We start from the raw sequence: 25,141 nt of genomic DNA, 5'->3' as shown, positions 1-25,141 counted from the left end.
AAGACATGTTTATTTTTATTACATGTTGTTTTATATATTGTCTGTGTTTTGGTAATTTATTTTTAAGGATTTTTCAATATAGAATTACTGGCTTAAAATATAGAAGCTTCTTTTTTTAGTGGCATTAATCAGTAAGTGGATAGTTATGATGGCTCACCCCTATAATCCCATCCCTGAGGAGTCTGGATCAGAAGCATAGTAACAGGTGAAGACCAACTTGGGCTACATAGTGAGCTCTGCTCTCCACTGGACTATAAAGTGGGACCCTGTCTCAAAAAATAAAAATAGGGGGCTGGAGAGATGGCTCAGAGATTACGAGCAATGGCTGGCTATTCTTCCAAAGGTCCTGAGTTCAGTTCCCAAAAACCACAGGATGGCTCACAAACATCTATAATGATATCTGGTGCTCCCTTCTGGCCTGAAGATGTATGTGCAGACAGAACACTGTATACATAATAAAGAAATAAATCTTTAAAAAAAAATAAATAAAAATATAAATATAAAGAAGGCTTTGATCCATAAGTCTAAGTTGTCCTCATGAATGCTGTATTAGCTTACAATCTCAGCACAAGTGCAAACTTCGCAAACAGAAGTTTTAGAATCTATGCAGCATTCCTCTTTCTTTCTTTCTTTATTTTCAAAGTTGGCGATTGAACTTCCAAATTTTAATTTGGATTAAAAGAGAATAAAATCTTTGTGAGGATAGCACATAACGCTAAGTTACACTCCCCAAGTGCATTTTTGTTCTTTTTTTTCATATGTGCAGGCCAAGAGGCCAGAAGAGGGCATTGGATCTCCTAGAACTGAAGCTGCAGACAGCTGTGAGCAGTCCTGTGGGTGCTGGGAACCTAGATCCTAGATCCTCTGCAAGAGCAGCCAGTGTTCCTAACCCGTGAGCCCTCTCTCCAGGCCCAACCCCTTTGTTCTTAAACTGTACTAAATGGAATAGATGACCAATTAATTTCTTTAATACATCTCTTTCATTGATAAAATAAGTTCAGCTTTAAATGTTGAAAGAACAGGATACTTTTTATTATTGAATCAATTGATCTAGTATTGATTTTTAAATTGCTTATGATAAGATGAATTGAAAGCATTAGTAAAAGATAACATAAACTTTCTATTCTTGTCTTGAATTATAATAATATGAATGCCCATTGTTTGAAAGCTTCAGAAGGGGCTCTCTTACATTGTAAACCATTTGAGAGATGCATGTAATATTTTATAAAAATAAAATTAGATTTTTAGTTAACTCACATACTCATTTGCAAGCAGTAACTTAGAAATTAACTTTACATTACCCTGGTTTTACTAGGGGGTTATGTATAAAATTATAACAAATTGTATACAATTATTTTTAATTTGTCAAATTGCTGATTAGTTTCCAGATGGCTTTTCCAAAAAATAGCTACCAAAGTTTCCTTCACAGAAACTTACCAGTCAAGAAAACTTTTCTTCAGTTATTACTCTTCCAATATATATGGTCTTTGGAAAAGAATAAAGTGAAAAATTGAAAACATGTGATCTAGAAAAAGTATTGAAACACAGAAATCTTATTAGGATAACTCAGGATGTTGACTTGTTAGAATAATGAAAAACAAAGTCAAATGATGTTCTGTTTTAAAAAAAAATGAATTTTAAGATAATTGTATTTAACCTCAGAGTTGCATTAAAACAAAAAGAGAAGAGAGAAAATGAAAGAGTGAAGACACAATTACCAGCAAAAGATGAGTTTTATACTGAAGACATGGAAAATCAGCAATGCGACATGGCTCTGAGAATCCTGCACATGAAAGTAAAACAGACTTTGAAGCAGGTAAATTAATTGCACACTATTAATTATCCTTAATGTGTATGTGACTTCATTTCATTGATATTACTTACAATATCAATGATTAATATATTATTAATATGCACATACATGTGTATATCACTGGGAAGGTTAAACTGCATGACTAATGTTTTCTGTGTGTGTAGTCCATTGTTGACCAAAACATTGTCATGAGGCCCATGGCTCTATTGCATAACTATTTAACAAAATGTTATTTAGGGTCTGGATGGGTGGCCCAGTGATTAAGAGCATGCTGTTCTTCCAAAGGACTGGAGTTCAATTCCCGGCACTCACATTGGTGATTTTAAAACCACTTGTAATTCCAGCTCCAGGGCGTAGGATACTCTCTTCTTGCTCCCAGGAACCCCTGCATATGCATGGCATACACATAAAAACACACATAATTTTTTTAGTTGAAATCTAAGGAAATGTCACCTCACCCTAAAATGAAATGACATTTACAGCTAAATAGTTATTATGAGTCTTGGAGGAATGGATGAAGAGTTTAATCACTGCGTTGTCATGAATATTAACTGGGCCATTTTTTACACCAAAATGCAGCCTCAGTAGCTTTACAACTATAAAGAAACCTGGTCTGTATTTCATGAAGAAATTCACTTCACAGCAGTATCTGTGCCTGTGCGGAGGAACTATTTTTGCTCCATGACAAGGTTACCTATGTCTCATACAGTTAGAATTTGGTTCATTCATGTGAAGTGAGAGACCCTTGAAAGTTCTGCACTTATTTAGGTTTTCACGCTTTTTGTCACCACTAATGTGGGATTAAACTCTCATAAACTGTGAAGATGAAAATGCACAAAGGAAAACCAGAGCACACTTTTCATCAGTCATTTTCAGACGATTAACGTGTCGGCGTGTGAATGTCCAAGTGTCTTAGAAATGAAACTACATGCATGCTGTAAAGTGTAATTTAGATTTTCTTTTTACTTTTATTTGTATGTGTGTTTTGCTTGCATGTGTCTATATATACTATATGTGTGCCTAGTGCCCACAAAGGCCAGAAGAGGGTATTGAATCTCAGTGCCATTACAAATGGTTGTTATGTTAGCTACTGTGGGAGTGCTGGGAACCAAACCTAAGTCCTCCTGGAAGAGTAACACATGCTTTTGGCCGCCGAGCCATCTTTCCAGCCATCGTGTATGGATATGGTAGAGGCATGTTTTTCCATTGAGCAAACTAATGTTCTTCATGGCTCTGTCTGCAGCAGTTGAATAGTGACGTTAGCTCTCGCCTCACTCAAAGCAAAGACCTGAATGTTTCTCACAGGTTCTGATTTCCCATGATCATAAACCCTTGCCATCAATGATGGATTTTCTAGTTTGTGACAGTGAGTCTACTCCTTTGATATGTTCATGTGGAAGGGTGCTTCTGCTTTGCTAATATGGAAGGGGGCCACATGGGATCAGCAGACATTATGTTTTCAATTCATTAATTTATTTGGAGAGAAATGATTCCTATTTCAAAACTAAGAGTTTCTGAAAACAACACTGCATCAGATACACATTACATGCATGCAATGAAGACATTACATACATGCTCCACAATGAAGACATTCTGACCCCAGAGTTTTATGTTTACTTGCACAGAAAGGCTACCCCAGAAAATGCAGCCAGGGCTGGAGAGGTGGCTCAGTGGTTAAGAGCACTTGTTGTTCTTACAGAAGACTCAGGCTCAACTCCTAGCACCCACATGATGGCTCACAATTGTCTCTAACTCCAGTTCCAAGAGATCCAATGCCCTCTTCTGGTCTCCATTGGCACCAGGCACAGACATACATGCAGAAAAAAACACCTATACTTTATTTATTAATTTTCTTGCAGTCGTAAATTTGAAGTCAGGCATTTTTCCATTTTAGACCTAGTATAAAAGCATAGAAATAGATTGCATATGCACTCTGTATCCAAAAATAGAGAAGAAAGTTTTCTTGTTCCTTGTTCTCCCTTTGTAGAGAGTTATATAATGGGACACAATGGTCATGCCATACAGTTTATGAAAACTATTTGAAGGGCAAATTCAGGGTCTCTTAGTATAGTCACAATTTCAGAATATTTTCATCACCTTAAAGATAAACTTCAAATCCCTTACCTGTCCTCCATCTTTCCCAGCCCTTTCCTACCGGTCTAAATTGTTTCTTTATAATTTCCACATTCTTCTAGACACTTTCTATATTCAGTCTTTCTGAATGAGCTTCTATGACATGGTGTTGTACCAAAACACCATTTATTCCTATTGTTGAATAGTATTCTGTCATGTGTCTGTCCCATGCACCTGCTCATCAGCTGAAGGGTCTCAATGTCAGGGCCACTTCTTGCCTTTATTTGTAGTGTGGAGATGATTTTGTGGACATACTTTTATTTCTTTGCTATTGGATTTTATCCTTTGAGTTGAGTATGCTAATTTCACCGTCTCTTGGCTTTTAATCATGCTTCCTCACTTTCCAGATTTTACTCATTTGTCTTTATTTGTGCAGAAGTAGCTCACAATTTACTCTTTCATAAAGGTTTTCCTGACTCTCTTTCCCTTGTATGTGCGGAACAATTAGGTTGTTAATTTTGCATGCTTCCCTCATTTGGTTTTGTTTCCCTTTGTTTTGTGCCTTAATCTTGTCAAAGTATAAATTTGCCTAAAGGTAAAATGATGTTTGATAAGGATGCCCAGTTTTTCTTGAAAACGCTGAAAATGTTTTTGCTAAACAATTGGTAGGGCTTGGGGGTAGAGCTTAGTGGGTGCTTATATGAGGCTCTGGATTCCATCCTCAGTGCTAAAAAGACAAAAAACAAAAAAACAAAACAAAAAAAAACAGTTGTTAGGATAAAATTAAATACTTCATCCAATACTCATCATTTCAGACATTGACAGAGAGTTTTAAACTAAACATAATTTATGGACTTAAGCATAAAACTTCATCAACCGGTGACTTATTGGCCCAATGCTCATCTCTTTCTCACTATTGAAAAAGTGAGGCTTCCCTTCCCTTTCATGGGAGAGACTCTCGTCAAAGCTCTTCTGATGTGTCACGGCCTGCACGTCACTCCTAGTAACCACCATTTGCTCATCAGAGTGTTGTCTGACACAGACCAGCACAACGTCCGCTGTGGATGAAGAAAACCTTTACTCCCAGTTAAATCCAGCACCTCTGACACTCACCTCATCTGCACACTACCTCGCGCAGAGTTGCAGTTTGTCTTGTACTGTTTTCATTGCATGAGAGAACATCCAATGGAAGGTAGTTTGAGCAGAAACAAGTTAGGTAGCCAGCACAAATACAGACGTTTCGTGGCTTACTGGAGTGTGTCTAGGGCCTCCATCCTGAGGCCACCTTCACTGGCTGGAAAAAGATTCCGTGCACCTTGATATGAAAGGCATCTATGAACATGGCACCTGCCTCAAGGATAGGGCAGGATAAGATCAGCAAGGTGCTGACGGCAACAGCAGATACTATCCATGGTTCCCTATGTCTTTCAGATTCTTCTACTTTAAGCATAGTTTCCAATCTAATCATCCACAAAGTCCGGTGCTAGGTGTTGTAATTACCTCTCTTTTACTGATGAGGTAGCCAAGGCACAGAAAGCTTATTTGCTCCAGACCAATAGCTATTAGCATCTAGAGCTGGACCTCAGGCAACAGGCATTCGGGCATCTCACCTCTGAGCATCTCTCCAGGCCTGACTACTCACTTAGAAGCTGCCTTTCACGCTTTCCTTTAGCACACAGAGCTTCCCTAGAGCAGCACGTTGCTTGGTAATCATTGCTTGTCCAGCTCTGTTTATTCATCTGTGTGTTGGGGGTTGTTCTGATGCTAGCCTTCAAGATGTGGTTAAGCCTATCCTTGCTGTGGAAACCTGCCTAAGTCATTGTATCTGATTGGTTGATTAAACAGCCTATCCCTGGGCAGGGCAGAATGGGGTAGGCGTGGCTAAGGTTCCTGAGCTTCGGGTTCAGGAGAATCACAGGAGACAAAGGAAGAGAGGAGGAAGGAGGACACCATGATGGGTTAGCATGGAGAAGAAATCACGTGGGCCTTGAGGAAGGACTCCAATAATGGCGTAGAAAGGCCCAGATGAAGAATAAAAGCAAGTATTTATAAGATTATGGATGGAAGATAGTTCAGATGGGGATGGCTAAGGGTGGTGGCATTGGATGGGGGCTGGGAGGTGGATGGTGAGGTTCTTGAGACAGTGTATGTGAAATATCTGCCCAGCCCAAGGTAAATAAGGCAATTATAAATGTACCAGGTGTCTGTGTTTTATTAGTTATGATAGTGGGTTAAATAATACCTCCATGATAATTATAGGGCTAATAATAAGCATTAAATATCACAACACTCGTTTTTTATTTACAGCAACATCTATATGAACTATTAAAATAATAGTTGAGACAGTACTTTGAGCAAATAAATTTTCACCATGCTAGGATTTCCTTTTTTTTGTTTTTCCTCATTTCCCAATTTGGTCAATTTGAGTATCTGAGAAAATATGATTTCAAGACAAAATACCAGGGCTGGAGAGATGGCTCAGAGGTTAAAAGTACTGGCTGCTCTTCCAGAGGTCTTGAGTTCAATTCCCAGCAACCACATGGTGGCTCACAACCATCTTTAATGAGATCTGGTGCCCTCTTCTGGTATTTATTAGCACTGTATGCTAATAAATAAATAAATAAAGGCAAAAATACCATGTTTCAGTCATAAGACAGATCAATGACTTGAATCATAGTATTTTAGATTGATGGGGATAAGATCCCTTTTGTGATGACTCAGTGCTAGCACGAAAGTTCCCCTCAGTATGCAGATAAAAAGATGATGGCTGAGTGCTAATAAGATTCTAGCGTGAGGGGGCAGGAGAGATGGTTCAGCAGTTAAGAGCACTTGCTGCTCCTGCAGAGGGTCCAGGTTCTACTCCACATAGGTCAGCTCACACTGCCTGTAACTCCAGCTCCAGGGGAGCCTATGCCCACTTCTGGCTTCTACGGACATCGGCATGCCTGTGGTGCATCTACACACACTGAAGCACACATACATACGTGTAAAACAAAGAAGTCCTGTCAAAAATAATTTATAGCACGAAAACACGTGGTGGGAAGATTTGTACGAAAATGTTAGTAAAACTTTCTCCTCAATTCTTTGTTTCAGTTGCAAGAGGCACAAGAGCGACGAGGGGAAGTTGCACGGCATTTTCAGCGGATGCAGGACCGCTTGCAGAAGTACAGTTTAAAGGGGCACACAAAATAACCCGAGTGTTCACAGAGCGAATGACCAGTGTAACCTGTAAACCAAATGGGTTATAACAAGCACAGCTCTGCAAAGATCAGCATCTCAGCATTCCATTCCTTAGGTCTGGGGACACAGCTCAGTGGGAGGAGTAAGGCATGCTTTGGATGCCCATGACCCTGGGTTCAGTCCCCACACCATAAAAGAAAAAAGCTGCCTGGTGTTTGCTCATTTTACCAAATATTTGCACATTCTCTACAAAACACGACTAGAAAATGAGACACCATCTAACTTTCACATTTTTTTTAAAGAAGTCACATTCTTTGTCATTGTGTAATGTTGTAAAAAAAGAAACTTCATCTGTAAAAAAAAAATAATCATTTTATAAAATAACATTTTAGGCTTCAAGCTGAATGTTCTGATGCAGAAGTTACAATACAAATGCAAGGAGAGAAAATTGCAGAGCTTCAGAAGCTACACGAAGGTTTGGTGAGTGAGCTTCCTGCTCAACTCTGGTCTCAGGCTTGCTTTCCCTGATAGGAATGTTGCAGGAAATGTGCAACAAATATTTACTGTATTCCCATTGATGCTACTTCCTGCTGTCAAGGAAAGTCCTCTTTGCTTTATAGAATGCTTGGCTAAATTCAGAAGATAATGATGTTGCTAATCTATCTTAATGCCTATTAGTCTTGATAAATAATATTTTTAAGAAAGGATAATTCATATCAATATTTATAAATGTTTTTTATAATTTTTCAAAGACTAGAGACAAAGAGGAACAGCTAAAGAGACTCAACAAAACCATACCATCTCTAGAGTGCTCTTTGGATCAAAAGAAGAACAAAACTGAAGCATTGGAGCAGGAACTCACTGAGTAAGATTTTAATATTTCACATCTCTTCACTCACGGGCTCATTTAACTGACTTTATTAACACCTAAATATTAATCTATTTTATAACTGTTTTAACAACCAAAACTTACTGTGTATTAAAATTCACTTCAGAATTTTACAACTCAATCCGAAAATTTGGATGCCAAAATACATATATACTCTGTAATGATCCTGAAAAAAAATGAAGATGTGTTTGCCATGACTATAACTATATATTTCTTTATCTACCTTAAATTTTTCTTGCTTGCTTTCTTTATCTTGTTCTTTCTTTCCTTCTTTCTTTCTTTCTTCCTTAGTTGAGAGTCCCTAACTTGTTTTGATGTCTGCCCTCTCTCCTTCTCCCATACCCACCCACCCTTTTCCTGCTCACTCAGCTTTTTATCATTTTTTCACATATCAACTGCCCATATACTCCCGAACGTGTGGCCTCCCGATGGCTCGTGGCTGACTCGCAGGGTCCACTCTTTTCAGGAGAACTGACTCTTCTCTCCCGGCAGCTGTCAATTGACAACGCTCTCGGCTGTGGTGCGACTTCGTGTTCACCTCCCATTTCCCTTGCTGAGGTTGGGTCTGGCTTGCACATGCTGTCCGAATCGCCGTGAGCTCTTTATATGCGGCTGTCCTGGTGCAGCTACAAGCCACTGTTTTACTAAAGTCTTTCACTGCCTCTGGCTCCTACAGTCTTTCTGCCCCTTCTTTTACAGTGCTGCCTGGGCCTTGGAAGAAGGGGTGAGGACAGTTTTGCTTTCTTTTCTTATTCTGGCAGCATCTTTCATTCAACATTCAAACATTCTCCTAACTAAAACACTGTTATCAAAATTTTCTTGATTTATTTTTATTTTCTTTCTGCCTTTTTTTTTTCAATTATGATATCATGCAAACATGTTCCTTCTCCATGGGTGTTACCCATTTGTACATAAGGTATACATGTTGCTAAACGTGTTACATTTATAGATATAGATACTGTATGTACATACATACATACAACTAAAATGTAGTCACTCCTGTTATCTGCAGAAGTTTGGTTTTAGGACCCTCCACAGACAGGAAAATCTACGGATGGACAACTCTCACATGTAAAATGAAAGTGTATATGAAGGTGTACATAGGTCACACATAGCCACATTTTAATTCTTTACCTTCATTACTGATAGCTGAATTTTTCCTAATTGTTAATAATTAGTTAATGCGGACTGGAGAGTTGCCTCAGAGGTTAAGAGTACTGTGGCTATACCTCAAAGGTCCTGAGTTCTTCCCAGCAACCCACATGGTGGCTCACAGCCATCTATAATGAGATCTGGTGCCCTAACTGTATAAATAGTAAATAAATTAATTAATTAAAGAATAATAATTAGTTAATGCTTCATTCTGTGATACTAATGTAGATGTTAATAGTTAAAACAACTGTGTATGTAGTTACAGTATTTATTCATTATCTGCCATAAATAACAAAATTTTTTTTTCATAATATTTACCTAAGATTATAAGTTCATTAGGATTTCATTCATGAATTATAATTTCATTCAAATTTCAATAATTTGAAGATTAAACAAGTGAGAGGTCATAATGTATAAACTTCAGTAGAAACCATGTGTGTAAAAACATGATAGCACAAACAATACATTTGAAAAATTGTTAAGCATTTGCTCTTTAAAAAACTTTCCGTATTGACTCTATACACTTTTGCAGAATAAAGAAACACATGGGAATAATGAGAAATAAATTGAATGACCACGAAAATGGAGAATTTAGTTGCCATGGAGATTTAAAAACTAAAGAATTTGAAATGAACATCTCAGTGAATGTGTTTAAAAATGAGGTAATTTGGGGGGCTGTGGGTTTTGTTTTGTTTTTTTTTTTCAAGATAGGGTTTCTCTGTGTAGCTCTAGCTGTCCTGGAACTTGCTCTGTAGACCAGGCTGGCCTCGAACTCACAGAGATCTGCCTGCCTCTGCCTCGAAAGTACTGAAATTAAAGGCATGTACCTCCACCACCCCGCAAAAATGAGGCAATTTTAATTTGCTTGGAGACCAAAAATATAAATACTTAAATGTTCACACTTGGTACCAGTGAAAAAATTATTTTTCCGTTGAAAGGGTATTCGGTTGAACTCAAGCTGGTATGTCAAGCCAAGCAGTACACACCATCACAAACCACTAAGTCATGAATAGCATCAGTTTTGTTTGGTAGCCGTTTTATTGGGACATAGCTAACATACCTATGTAGTCCAGTTACTTAGCAGGTGCAGGTCAGAAGCATGTGATGCAGCCGCAGTGTTTCCCAAGCACCACCTCGGGTGGGGACTGCTCTCGCCATCCTGTGAAAGGGCCACATACCCCGCAGGCATCACCCCCCACCTCTTCCTGATCAGCTCTAGAGAACCACCAATCTGCGTCCTTCACTTGGCCTGCTGTGTACATGTCATATGAATGGATCATACAGCCTGCGGTCTAAGTTCTTCTCCTTGGCACTGCGTTTCCAGTGTTCATGTCTGTTGGGCTCTTACCAACGCACCAGTCAAAGAGATGAGCAATGGTGAAAAACAGACAGAAGATGTGCGATCAATGATCATACTGGGAAGAGAAACAGAGAAAAGGCCACGTGACCTAAGCCCACCCTCAGGCTGGTGTCACTGAGGAAGAACCAGGCCAGAGGACAAGAACTTGCATAGTCAAGCAGGTCCTAGGGAAGATGTTTCAGGTCTTGTCTGGGGTTTATTGCTGCTGCCATTGCTAGGGACGGTTGTTCTGGTTACTCCTGTTCTAGGGTATACCCTCCCCATCGTGGACACTGCCTTTAGCTTGTAAGCTGTCCTGATCTTAGAATCTAAAGTGGCAACAGATTTCAGGTAATGGCTCTTACAGACACTTTGCAGGTGGTTAATAGGCCAGTTAATCAGAGATAGAAACAAGGCAGAGATGATGTCTTTCTTTTGCTTACAAGATGGGCCCAAGTGAAGGGTGCTTTTACCAAAAGCAGATCCTAAGAGCCTGAGATAGCAAAACGTACTGGAACTTAATTTCTTCCTGTTCCTAAGTAGTATCAGCCCATTGTGTGAATATTATATATGCACACACATTGATGGGCCTTTGAAATGTTTCTACTTCAGGCGTCTGTGAACAGTGCTGCCATGGACCTACATGTACAAGCTTTTGTGTTTGCATGTGTCTTAAGTTTTCTTTTATGAATAGTTATGAATCAGTAGCTGAGTCCTGTGGTAACCCTGCTCAATCTTTTGAGGTGCCAATATTTCCCAAGGTGACGGCATTGGAGTTACTGCTCTCCATATCCTTGCCAACACTCTTATTCCACCATTTCAAGTGAAGAGCTTTCCATCCTAGTGATATGAAGTATATATTTTGAAGGTCTTCATTTGCACTTACCAATTTACTAAGAGGATGGTATGAGCACACCCTTTTCCTGTGCTTACAGTGGTCTGTGTATTTCTTTACAGAAATGTCTATTTAGATTCTTTCTTTACGTTGTTGTTATTGTTTTTTGTTTCTTATTTTTCAAGACAGGATTTCTCTGTGTAGGCTTGGCTGTCCTGGACTCACTTTGTAGACCAGGCTGACCTTGAATTCAGCATCTGCCTGTCTCTGCCTCCCAGAGTGCTGGGATCACAGGTGTGCTCCATGCCTGGCTCAGTTTCCCTCTCAAACGGGCTATCACACTCTGATATAGGAAAAACTGAGAATAGTAAATTGCTCTTATAAAGGACCCAGCAAACTTCTTAGGGGATATTAAGTTACACAAAGTAGAACTTAGCTGAAGTAGCACCCCGAATTCTCAGGCAGAGCATAATTCTTCCCAGCAGACAGAACAAGGCTGCCTGACAACCACCTGGGAGAAGCAGTCTTGGTCTGTCTCAGGATGACCGAGGCAGTATTTTACACTGTAAATCTCCCGGTGTGTCCAGACAACCACACCTTAGAATTCCTGTCACCGTGTAACATTCATCGCTCAAAGTATAACCGGGGGCTGTGAAACTATATAAGCAGAAGGGTTTTCTGTTCAGGACTGAGGAGGGTTTTTTTTTCTTCTTTATAGTCTCTTAAGTGTTGGAGTGATTTCTCATTGAGAAGTCATGTTCATTCTATAACGTCTCCAATTTTAAAATGTGTTATCGTTTGTTTGTCTAGTTTTTTTTTTTTATTCTAGACCTAAATCCCCTTTTGAGAGTGTGATTTTCAAGTGCTTTCTTAAGAATCACTATGGTCACTATGAGTAAGTGGCACCCCCTTGGCTGACATACCTCATCTGTACTCCCGACTCCTGTTTGTTTCCAAACCTATTTCTCCTAGAGAGGAACAGAGATTCCTTTCTTTCAAACATTCATGTTAGGTTTTCATAAATGTAGGTCTCATATTTTAGAGGGAAAAATTAAGTACAGATTATTTTATTTTACATATATGAATATTTTGTCAAGATTTATGTCTGTGCACTCCTTGTGTACCTGATGACTTTAGAAACCAAGAGAGGGTATCGGAGTCCCTAGAACAAGAGGAGCTGGGGCAGGGACATATATATATCCTCAAAATACATCATATGGAATTCTCAAAAAAATTAAGAAAAACATTATTTTTAAAAAATATACTTTTGAGATTCTTATAGCTTTCATTCTGTTGATTCTGTTCAGCAGATTACCTTCTAAGACTTCGCTATTGATTATAATACATTGCAACTGAATTTGTGTCAAAATTTGATGTTCTTTTTCTGTTAAGACTTCTCCCAGCCTAAACCCTTTTCAACCAGGCTCCATGATTTTATTGATGTAGATCCATGAACTAAAAGAAAAATGGGGAACTATAATGTCCAAATACCTACCTCTGAATGTACAATTTAAATACATGGAACAGGAGTTGTTAGCAATAAAAATAGCACAAAAGCAATATGAGAAGCTGCACAAGGATCAGAAGGCGCTGGAAAGAGATGCGCTAGACCTGCAGCACCAGCTGCAAGAGAACAGGGTAGGTCGGGGTGAAGCGAAACAGCATCTACGCGGGGCTGAAGGGAGAGGAGGCCTGCATGGGGCAGGCAGCCACTTTTACAGGACAACTGTCTGTTATGTCCTGAGTTAATTTCCCTGCACCACGTGTGCCTGTCCTGTTTCTTTTTTTTTTTTTTTTTTTTTTTCTGTTTTGGATATTTTTTTTCTTTTTTTTTTAATTTTTATTTTTATATTAATTACAGTTTATTCACTTTGTATCACAGCTGTAGCCCCCTCCCTTACCCCTTCCAGTCCCACCCTCCCTTCCTCCTCTTCTCTTATGCCCCTCCCCCAGTCCATTGTAGAACCCCTGCACAGAAGTTTCCCATGGCAGCTCAGTTTTCAAGAGAGCTCCCCAATAAGAGGAACAGGAACCATCTCTGCAATGAACTCATGGGCTGGCTCTTTGATCACCTCCACCTGAGGGGGGAGCCACCTTACCAGTCCACAGAGGAAGACAATGAAGCCAGTCCTGATGAGACCTGTGTTTCTTTAAACAGCCAGTGTTAAAGATTTCTAGAAGGCGGGTGGCATCTGTCTATCCCTTTAATTATTTTTGTTTCCATCATTGAAATACAATTAATCTTTCAGAATAATCATTTTCAAATTTTTACACAATTTAGCATAAAATAAGAACCCTGTGGGAAGGAGAGAAAGTGGGACACAGAACTTTTACCATGCTTCTGAAGTTACACTGTTGGTTTTGTTTTGGTTTTTTTGTTTTTTATTTTTGGCTGCTTTTTTTTTTTTTTAATTTGAGTCAGCTGTTGTGTGATCTCTCTGATTACCTAAGGATAACCATGAGAATAATTCAGAATGTGTAGCTCAGAAGCAGCAGATGGCCCTAGATTTCTGCTCCAGCCCAACCAAAACAAAGTTCAACATCATTTTATGATCTGGGTTTAATGAGATTGGTGTTGATATTTTAAACTCTGGCATTTATTTCACATATTTTTCAAAGACTTATTTAGGTGTGTATGTTCTGTGTATATGTACACCTGCACTCCAGAACAGGCCTCCAGATTTCATTATAGATGGTTGTGAGCCACCATGTGGTTGCTGGGAATTGAACTCGGGACCTCTGGAAGAGCAGCCAGTGCCCTTAACCTCTGAGCCATCTCTCCAGCCCTGTTTCACATGTTTAAAATTACTCTGGGAATCAATGACTCAAAACTAAAGCAAGCACAGTAAGTATTGGGGATGTCGTGTGTAATTGTTTTCCAAATATAGCCTTCTGATTTTCCATAGGCAAAATTAGAAGATAAAAAACGGGCAATGGCATTAAGAGACAGTAATAATGATTCGGTAATGAGTCAAATGGAACTCAGGATTGAAAATCTCAAATCGGAGCTCAAGAAAATGGAAGCCGAGGAAGAGTCCAACACAAGGAAGATAGAGCAATATAAGCAGTGCTGTGTCAGAGAGCAGGAACTCAGCAAGATATTATCACATAAGCTTGACAAGTAAGTCAGCAAAGAAACTCATCCACTGGTCTCCAGTGTAAAATTTTCACTGAAACAGATTCACAAGATTACATAGGATATGTAAGCAAACTACAAATAATAACTGGAAAGTAATGCAGGAAATGAACCTACATTCACAGTGTGGCTGCAGAACAGTTCTCAATTTAATTTTTAGTTTTATGTGATGTTTCGTCCTAATGATATGCTAGTCTTTCAGCTAATTAGGACAGTTATATTGTCATAAAGTTATGTTAACATTCTCTCAAATAGAAACATGAACAATTTAACTACTTTTTTAGAAACACACCCAAATGGAACCCACAGTAATAATCCTGCCCCTCTGCGTACATTCTAACTGAGTCTCTAGTGTCACCATTAGAGATAACTATTGACAAACTTTATAGGTGTTCTGCTGTACATCAAGGCAGACTTGAGTCCTAGGGGAAGGTTAGCCCAATAGTGGACAAAGTGCCATTCACAGTGTAGTTCAACGTAATCCCTGGGCCAGTGTCTCAGGGTGTGTGCGTGACAGTAGCAGCAAGGCCTACCTCAGTGATGACAAAGAAGCTAACTGCCCCAGAGACTGCTTGTTTTTGGTTTTAAATCTCATGAGACCCTTCTTCTGTCCCAGCGGCTGCTGCTCTGAGCTATCCTTCTGTATCAAATGCTTAACTTGTCCCAAGTCATGAGGGAACTGTAGGTAGTGAAAGCAAAAACTTGAAAATCTGTTCAAACAATAGCTCTTGAAACCCATACTGCTTTACTGCATATAACTATTTCTAGCTCCATTTTGAGTTTTGTTTGTTTTTTTTAATTATTTACCTTTTGTACATTTGTATACATTTAACTGTGTACATTTGTCATGGGTCACCAGAGGACATTTGGCTGTGGTTCCCTATGGTGCAATAGTTATTATAGCCAGGGATAAGAGTAAAGCCTCACTTTACATAGTTTCACCCTTCAAAGTCAGAGGTTTCTACGGCATGATCAGGAGTTTTACTAAATGGGGCTCTTCCAGAACCCACCTGTCACTGGCAGGCGTTCATCTCTCTCCTACTCTGAATTACTTCTTAGCTTGGAAACAGATGTAATTCTTTAGAACAAATTTAAACTTATATCTGAGTGCCAACAGTCTGCACCAAAATTTGGTTTACATCATTAAGACACCGGTAAATGGAAATACAAAATACTTTCTAAAGAGTGGCTCGTTCTGGGAACAAGGGTGTAAGTATTTACCTTTTGCAATCTTCACAGGACTAATAGAAAACTAAGCAAAGTCAGAACAGACATTCTGCTGATGACAGAGTGGAACAGAAATGTGCAGAACTCTCATCTCTCAAAGCCTGCCCAACAAAGTCCAAGCAGAAACTCAAAGCCTCCCATATCTGGCCCTCAGCCTTCTCCTGAGCCTATCCAGAAGAGTTTGTTCAAAGTGAGTTGTACTCTCTTCTATCCTTTGGCGTTCTGACTCTGGTATCTGATAGTCATGTTAATTCTTTTTCTTTTTTTTTTAATAGTTTATTTTTATTTTATGTGCATTGATGGTTTGTCTGAGTGTTTGACTGTATGAGAGCATCAGATCTTAGAGTTACAGACAGTTGTGAGCTGTCATGTGGGTGCTGGGAATTGAACTCAGGTCCTCTAGAAGAGCAGTCAGTTCTCTTAACCGCTGAGCCATCTCTCTAGCCCCTATTTTTTGTTTTTTTTTGTTTTTCGAGACAGGATTTCTCTGTGTAGTCCTGGCTGTCCTAGACTCACTTTGTAGACCAGGATGGCCTTGAACTCACGGAAAACCACCTGCCTCTCCCTCCCTGAGTGTTGGGATCACAGACATTCACCACCAAACCCAGCTGTAAAGTTAATCCTTTTTGTTTGGTGAGCTATTGAACTGTTTAGTTGACTTATGCCTGTTAAGTAAAGATCACAATAGTCAATGATCTCTAAGAAGAAAAAATTTTAATTTTTTTATGTGTCTGAGTGCTTTTTCCGACATGTATATAAGTGCACTGTATGCTTACCTGACACCATGGAGGTCAGAAGAGGGTGTCAGATCCCCTGGCTTTAGAATTACAGGTTGTTGAAAAGTGCCTGTGGTTGCCAGGCTGGCCTTGAACTCATAGAGATCCACCTGCCTCTGCCTCCCATGTGCTGGGATTAAAGCCATACACCAGCACTGCCTGGCATTTTAGAGTCTTTCATTATAAGTATATAGCATACATTTAGCATAGTCTCACTCCTCTCCTCCATTTTCTTCACTTCCCCCTCAGTTTTACTTCTACTTTCATGTCAAATACAAACATGACTTTATATCTCTAAAATTTAGGAACCAAAATAAAATAAAGTAAAATCTAGGACCCACAAATGAAAGCATATGGGATTTGTCTTTTTGAGAATGATTTAATTCGTTAGGTGGATGTATCTATATACATATTATTTATTGTATATAGATAATACATATTATTTATGTGATTATGTGCTATTTATGTGTGTATATGAAGACAGATGGAGAGAGAGAGAGAGGTCTTCAGTGCTGCTCTTTTTGCTCAAATAACTGGATTTTTAATGAAGTTCACCTAGGCCCTCTACCTTACCTTCCCTGAAAAGAATGAGTAAGAATCTTCTGTAAAGCGGCATGTAATCCCCATCTCCCCTGGAGATGCATACCGGTTAGTATTTGGTCAACTTGACACAAGCTAGGGTCATCTGGGAAAGGAACCTTAGTTGAGAAAATGCCTGCATCAGATTACCTATAGGCAAGTCCATAGGGCATTTCCTTGATTAATTATTCATATGGGAGGTCCCAGCCCACTGTGGGCAGTGCCGTCCCTAGGCAGGTGGTCCTCAATAAGCAGAGCAAGCAATGGGGAACAAGCCAGTAAAGACCACTCCTCCATGGCTCCTGCTTCAGTTCCTGCTCTGACCTGCTCAGTGATGGACTAGGCCATGGAAGTATAAGATGAACTAACCTTTCCTTCCCCAGGTTGCTTTTGGCCATGGTGTTTGCTATAGCAATAGAAAGCAAACTAAGGCTAAGGCAAACTAAGAGGACAAACTTAATGCAACCATGCCATTTCATTCATAAAAATTTTATGAATTTTCCTCTGGGGCCTGGTAAGGCTGGCCTCTCTCGGGGGAAGGTGATCAAAGAGCCAGCCCCTGTTCCCCTTACTAGGACACCCACTTGGACACTGAGCTGCCATGTGCAGGGATTCTAGGTTATCTCCATACATGGTCCTTAGTTGGAGTATCAGTCTCAGAAAAGACACCTGGGCCCAGATTTTTTGGTTCAGTTGCTCTCCTTGTGGAGCTCCTGTCCCTTCCAGGTCTTTCTATCTCCCCCTTCTTTCATAAGATTTCCTGCACTCTGCCTAAAGTTTGGCTATGAGTCTCAGCCTCTGCTTTGATACCCTGCTGGGGAGAGTCTTTCAGAGGCCCTCTGTGGCAGGCTACTGTCCTATTCTCTGTTTTCTCCCTCTTCCAATGTCCATCCCATTTGAAGGACATTTGCTCAACCATGTTCACAGCAGCTTTATTCACAATAGCTTTATTCCAGAATCTAGAAACAACTCAGTTGTCCTCAACTAAGGAATGGATACAGAAATTGTGATACATTTACACAATGGAATACTACACAGCAATTAAAAACAAGGAAATCATGAAATTTGCAGGCAAATGATGGGAACTAGAAAAGATCAGTTTGAGTGAGGTATCCCAGAAACAGAAAGATACACATGGCATGACTCATGTCATGGAAAGGAAATATTAGAGAATCTGTCACTCAAAAGGAATCTTCTACATGTAGACAGCCAGTTAGACCAGCACCATTTGCTGTGCTGTCTTTTTTCCAGTGTATTGTTTTGGCTTCTTTGTCAAAAATCAAGCATCCGTATGTGTGTGGGTTTATTTCTGGGTCTTCCATTCGATTCCATTGATCCACCAGTCTGTTTCTATGCCAGTACCATGCAGTTTTTATTACTGTTGCTCTGTAGTACAGCTTGAGATCAGGGATGGAGATACCTCCAGAAGATCTGTTATTATACAGAATTGTCTTAGCAATTCTGGGTTTTTTTGTTTTTCCATATGAAATTGAGAATTGTTCTTTCAAGATCTGTAAAGAATCGTGTTAGTATTTTGATGGGAATCGCATTAAATCTGTAAATTTCTTTTAGTAGGATGGCCAGGAGCCATAAAAACTGAGCCCTGAGAGCTCTGAATAGAATGATACCCCAACCAAGGACAATGCATGGAGAGGACCTAAAACCCTGGCTCAGATGTAGCCCATAGACTCAGTCTCCAAGTGGGGTCCCTAGTAAGGGGAATAGGGGCTTTCTCTGGCATGAACTCAGTGACCCACTCTCTAACCACCTCCCTCTAGGGGGTGCAGCCTTGCCAGGCCACAGAGGAAGATAATGCAGCCAGCCCTGATGAAACCTGATAGGCTAGGGTCAGATGGAAGGGGAGGAGGACCTCACCTACCAGTGGACTAGGGGACGGGCATAGGGGGAAAAAGAGGAAGGGAGGGTGGGATTGGGAAGAGATGAGGGAGGGGGCTATAGCCAGGATACAAACTGAATAAATTGTAATAAATGATAATAATAATAATAAATATGTAAAAATAAAGAAAAATTAAAAATAAAATATATAAAAATATAAAAAAGAAATCTTTGCACCAAAAATATATAGATATTACATATCACTTCCTTATTATCATCACAAAGTATTTACTATGTGCAGGGTCCTGTGTTAGACCTTGTTGGAGGCATTAATAAGACAACAGCTATTTTTTTAAGAGTTGTTTATTTATTATGTATACAATGTTATGCCTGCATGTACACCTGCACGCCAGAAGAGGGCACCAGATCTCCCTATAGATGGCTGTGAGCCACCATGTGGTTGCTGGGAATTAAACTCCGGACCTCTCGAAAAGCAGACCTCTCGAAGAGCAGCCAGTGCTCTTAACCTCTGAGCCATCTCTCCAGCCCAAGACAACAGCTTTTATCCAAAGATTTAAGTGATAATACTTTAGATGGGGTGATATGATATAGAGTAATTAAATACCTAATTATAATTAGTCAGATGTTTTTAAGAATCATTTTTTATTTCTGAAAACAAATCAGCTATACTTAAAGAGTTGTATGTTTTTTAATTTTTTAAAGACAGGCTGGCCTATGCAGCTGGGGATGACCTTCTGATCTGCCTTCCTCCATGTCCCCAGCCGGGTGATTGCAGGAATGCCAACCAAGCACTCTCCTACATGAGCCACAACCTCAGCCCCCGGAGAGCTGCGTATTATTATTCTTGTTTCCAATTCTTGAAAATCACAAATCAGAGAAACAGAAGCTTGAAAACAGGCCTGGGTCTCTTTTCATACCACCCTGAACACATCAGATCTCATCCGAAAACTGGCTTCAACCTAGCCACATCCTTTTTCTCAAATGAATTTTCTGCGGTCTCGTGTTAATAATTTTATAGCTGTAATCTGAAAAACATGATTTTTAAACCTTCGCCAACAGAATTCTCACATGAGAAACTGTTTCCTCCCATTCTGTGCCCAGCAGAATGTGCAGACCCTGACAACCGAGAGCATGCATTCTTTCCCTTACCATCCGAAGTACACAGCGGAAAGCTCATTTAAAAGAAAAACCCATTAAAGTGAAAAACCTTGGCGAGGTTTCATAAGGCACAGAATTTTGCTAAGATACGGGAGCTGATTTGTGTAGTATGAAGTATAAGCTAGATAGTTACATTCCCTTAAAATAATATTTAATAGACCAATACTTACAGTACTTGTTACACAATAAATCTAAACGACATAACACAGTCTGTATGATTTAAACTTAAAATACATAGGCATTTAATTTTATTTACATTGGGTTTTTTCATAAGTACTATTAAAGTTAGGTCTAGTTTCTAATTTTGTATTTAAATATGTGTTTAATTTTTTAAACACATTTATTTGTTTGTTTGTTTGTTTGTGACCTGGGTTCTGTTCCCAGCACCTACATAGCAGGTTGCAACTGCTCTGACCTCCAGGCACTGCAGGCATGTGCAGCACAGACATAGATGGAGGCAAAATACCCATACCCATAAAGTCAAAATAGACATAAATATTTTAAAGAATGGCTGTGAGCTTTTATTAATCATTTATTTCACATACATTGATGTTTTGTTTGCATGTGTATCATGTGAGGGTGTCAGATCCCAGACAGCTGTGAGCTGCCATGTGGGTGCTGGGAATTGAACCCAGGTCCTTTAAGAAGAACAGACGGTGCTCTTAACCACTGAGCCATCTCTCTAGTCCCTGGCTGTGAGTTTTTATTCAGGATCTTTTTGTTAAAGCCTAGTTTTACCGGCTTTACCATATAATGTATATGCTTTGAAAATGTCAGAATATAAAGCAGAGAATGCATAACTATTATTATTCTTATTACTATTGTATGTGTATGCACATTGGTGTGTATTGGGTTTGTCCATGTACATATCAACTCACATATACATATGGACATGTACATGTGGCAGCCAGGCATCAACCCTGGGTGTCTTCCTCAGTCAGATCACTCTCTGCCTTATTTTTTGAGACAGAGTTTCCCAATGAACCTAGAGACCATTGGTTCAGGGAGGCTAGCTAGATGATGGCCTCAGGGATCACCTTGTCTCTGCCTTCCCTCCCTCTCCTTTATGTTTATTAGAAATAGTTTTTTTTTCCTACAGTATATTCCCTTCCCTCACCTCCCAGATCCCCCCACCTCTCCACCCATCTAAATCCATAGCTTTCTCTTAGAAAACATGAAAATCTTAAGTTTAAAGACAGAATTAAAAAGTCCACAAAGAGAAACCACAAGAAACACACACATGCACACACACTGAAAAAGAGAAGAAAAATCCTATAAAAACACAAATCAAAACATTCAAGCAAAAGACTAGAAAATTAAAAAAAAAAATGTCCAAAGCAATACGAGACAAAAAAGAATCTACAAAAACACCATTTAGTTCATTTTGTGTTGGCCATCCACTAAGGGCATGAGGCCTGCCCATAAGTGTAGTTTATAAGCCCAGTGAGACGTCAGTGGGGAAAACTCATCTTTCCTTTGAAAGCGGTTGTCAGTTGGAGGTAGCTTCCTAGCGGTAAAGGCTTGTGTCGATGTCCCCTCTCAGTGCTGGAACCCCATCTGACTTGACCTGTGCAGCCCCTGTGCATGCTGTGCGTTCACGTATGTGTCAGTCCTGTTGTGTTTGGAAGACACCGTTTCCTTGGTGTCATCTGTCTCTCTGCCTCCTCTTCTACATAGCTCCCCGAACACTAAGGGGAGGGCTTTGATGAAGACATCCATCTAGGAATGAGTGTTGAGATCTCTCACTCTCTATACATTGTTCGTTTGTGGGTTTCACAACTAGTTCCCATCTCCTGCAGGAGGAAACTTCTATGCTGACGGCTGAGTGAGGCACTGGACTCTGGGTGTAACAGAAAGCTGTTCGCAATCATTTTATTGCTAAGTTCCTTTAGCAGAACAGTAGTATTTGGTTTTCCCCTAGGCCCATGGCTTAGCTAGTCTCGAGTTTTTGGCCACCCAAGCAGTGCCAGGCTTGGGTTCTAGTCTGGCTGGTTTTATGTCAACTTGACACAGGCTAGAGTCATCAGAGAGGAGTTGTTTGTTTGTTTGTTTGTTTTAACGCCTCCATAAGATCCAGCCGCAAGGCGCTTTCTTAATTAGTGATTGAGGGGGAAGAGCTCTCCCCACTGTAGGCAGTGCTGTCCCTCAGCTAGTAGCCCTGGGTTCTACAAGAAAGCAGGCTGAGCAAGCCAGGGGAAGCCAGTAAGCAGCGCCCTTCCATGACCTCTGCACCAGCTCTGCCTCCAGGTAGGTTCCTTCCCTGCTTGAGCATGTGTCCTAATTTCCTCCAATGTGAATGTATGAGCCTAATAAACCCTTTCCTCCCCAACTTGCTTTTGGTGGTGTTGTGCTTCATCCCGCCAATGATCACCCTAACTAGGACAGGTCCCATCTCCTGGAGTGGACCTTAAGTCTAATCAGATGGTAGTTGGATACTCCCACGATATTTGTCCCCCCGTCTCGTCAGCGCATCTTGCAGGCAGGTCGTCATTGCAGATCAAAGGGTTTGTAGCTGGGTTGGCGTTTAGCCTTCCCTGGTAGTGTGCAGAGTACCACCAATGTCAGCAGAGATGAAGGCTCCAGTGAAGCACCAGCTCAGCTCTCCATGTTCAGTGAGATGTGTAGGTATTGTCTTCAGCAATAGCGCCTTACCATCAGTTTGTGGAGAGCAACCAATAGCTTTCGGTAAATGCCTGGGTTGTCTGGAAGCTTCCATGTGACCCTTTTGATCAACAACTCAATTAGATGTAACCCATTCCTGGGACTGGAGGTTTCACTTGATGGCAAGAAATGTGTGCCTGAGGCTTTGTCTCCCCATTATTTGCTGATTCAACTTAGATCTCTTTCATATATTTTAAGAAGCTTCTACTTTAATAGGTTTAATAGGAGGAGTCATAAAAGATATATTTTAAGTAATATATCACTCCCACAGTATCATTTGATTTTAACATTGTAAAATCTTGACATTTCAGAAGCAGCAAAAAATGGTAAAAGACATAACTGAAGAGGTAGATAAAGGTATGTTGTCAATGGGTATATGCCATATGGGTATATGATAATTTAGAGTAAATTATCAATTTCTGAGACAAACTGTAAGTAGCAAATGGAATCTCTGCCCTTTGGTTTGTAGATTAAAAACATACAAAAGCAGACATTGCTAGTAAATACTATTCACTCCTCATTTCTGTAGCTCCATGGCTTTTCAAAACCTCACTTTCATTCTTCCTCAATAATTAACATCTGCAGCCAACATCCTCAAAAGCTACAACAATTACCTATTGATACTTAGTCAAGCAATCACACTTAAACTGTCACTTGACAAGTATCATTTAATATCCCATTTCGTATTTCTTGTTGGCTTACCCTTTGCCTGGAGGAAGAAATACTGACTTCCTCCTTATGAAGACTAGAAATGAGAATGATTGCTGTCTAGTGATTCTGCCTTCTCTCACCACTCACGTGCTTTGGACAATTGCTCCTGCTTTCAGCATCCGTGGGTTACTCACGTTCTTCCTCACCTCCCGTGTTTGCACAGCTGACTTTCTCCTCTCTTCCCCCAATATCAGCTTATATTTTAAGCTCCACCAAAGGGGCTACAATATCAACACAATACTGGCATGAAAGGCCTTCTGAGTGTTGCAGTGGTTCCTGTATTTTACCTGTCAAAGTCTCTGTGGCTCGGTATAGACACTGTACATCCATCTGATGCGGGGATTGAATACAATGAAGTGTTTATCGAGGGCTGGGATATATCCTTTCAGTACTCATCCCTTAGCACAAGGATGATTAAATGAATGAAGAATGGGAATACGTGCTTACACTTAACCCTGATTATAATCAATTCAGTGTGTATATATGAGAAAACTGTATTTGTTTTAGGTTTGTATTGTAGTGAAACACACATGCTAGTCATTTTGCTCAGTCTTTCTTACTGACTCCTGCTGTTAACTGTTAACTCTCTGAAGTAAAGATGGTAATTCTTAATTTTTCTTTCTAGCTGCAGCTGAACTTGAGTCTTGGACCTTGAAAGCTTATCCTTCAAGATCTAAATAACAAGTCAAGATCTACTTTAGGGGGATAACAAAAATATGTCGAGAGTGAAAATAAATGCTTTTCTGAAAGAAGACAGTTTATTTAGTGACCTTTTATATAACATTTTAGTAGTTTCCCATTAAATATGCTGTGTGATAACTTTATTGAGGGAACATGTTTTTGTATCATATGTGTATGATAAAAATCCTATATTCAGGGGCTGGAGAGATGGCTCAGCGATTAAGAGCACTTGCTGCTCTTGCAAAGGCAGAGAGTTCCGTTGTAAGCATCCACACCAGGTGACTCACAGCCACCTGTAACTGGAGCTCAGGCGATCTTACACCCTCTTCTGGCCTCCAAGTATGTCTGTATGTAAGTGCATCCACCCCTACACACACACACACACACACACACTAAATATTTTAATCCTATATTTACGCTGTCTTTTTAGCGTAAACTAACTTCTGTGTATTTTACAAGTGGAAACGTATTACACGCCCCAAATTCCTACTATTTAAATGGAATCCAAACAGCCAAATTGTCAATCATCATTTCTAGAATTAAAAAGCACTTTGATGGTGGTTTTTCCCGGGTAAATGCACTTGCAGACATGGACCTCACTCCAGCATAGTGGCACTCTGCCCACTGCCAGTGCACTCAATATAGCTCCATTAAACTTAAGATAATTTTGAACGTTGATGCTTTTGACTTTAAACACTACTTTATAGCCTTTTCCTTAAAGAAATACAACTTTTGCTGAAAAAATTTCATCCTTTCTGCTTAACTCTTTTGGAAATGTCTTAAACTAGAGCTTCAAATACCGTCACAAAGAACCTTCCCCTGTGGCTCACTGCAACATACTCCTACCACAGTAGGCACTAAGAAATAGAATATTGCTGAAGCACAAGACAAGGACTTCAAAATAGCTATTACGAATATGTCCAAGGACCTCTAGAACAATAGAAATAATCAGAACCTCAGAGGTAAGGCTAATCAACACAGTGTAAGAGATGGAAAGAAAATCTCAGGCACTGAAGACAAGATTGAAGAAACTGTTGTTTTTGTAGACAGTCTTACTATGTAGACCAAGCCTGC

General features: G+C 39.8%; 1 protein-coding gene across 1 annotated transcript in view; it reads left to right on the top strand.

Moving 5' to 3' along the window:
• The window catches only part of LOC132647164 (ankyrin repeat domain-containing protein 26-like), a 78,104-nt gene extending 53,962 nt beyond the window's left edge, over window positions 1-24,142 (top strand). The window contains exons 22-31 of the mRNA XM_060366918.1: window positions 1,663-1,816; window positions 6,980-7,050; window positions 7,459-7,546; window positions 7,819-7,931; window positions 9,640-9,769; window positions 12,728-12,919; window positions 14,188-14,402; window positions 15,657-15,834; window positions 22,987-23,032; window positions 24,012-24,142. Of these exons, the coding sequence (XP_060222901.1) occupies window positions 1,663-1,816; window positions 6,980-7,050; window positions 7,459-7,546; window positions 7,819-7,931; window positions 9,640-9,769; window positions 12,728-12,919; window positions 14,188-14,402; window positions 15,657-15,834; window positions 22,987-23,032; window positions 24,012-24,067 (1,243 nt within the window). The 3' untranslated portion in view covers window positions 24,068-24,142. The remainder of the gene's footprint in view (window positions 1-1,662; window positions 1,817-6,979; window positions 7,051-7,458; window positions 7,547-7,818; window positions 7,932-9,639; window positions 9,770-12,727; window positions 12,920-14,187; window positions 14,403-15,656; window positions 15,835-22,986; window positions 23,033-24,011) is intronic.
• The last annotated feature ends 999 nt before the right edge of the window (window positions 24,143-25,141 follow it).

This window comes from Meriones unguiculatus, chromosome 14, assembly GCF_030254825.1.
Source record: "Meriones unguiculatus strain TT.TT164.6M chromosome 14, Bangor_MerUng_6.1, whole genome shotgun sequence".
Classification (NCBI taxonomy): Eukaryota; Metazoa; Chordata; class Mammalia; order Rodentia; family Muridae; genus Meriones; species Meriones unguiculatus.
The sequence above is the reverse complement of the archived record's forward strand: the minus strand, read 5'-3'. Positions and strand labels throughout refer to the sequence as shown.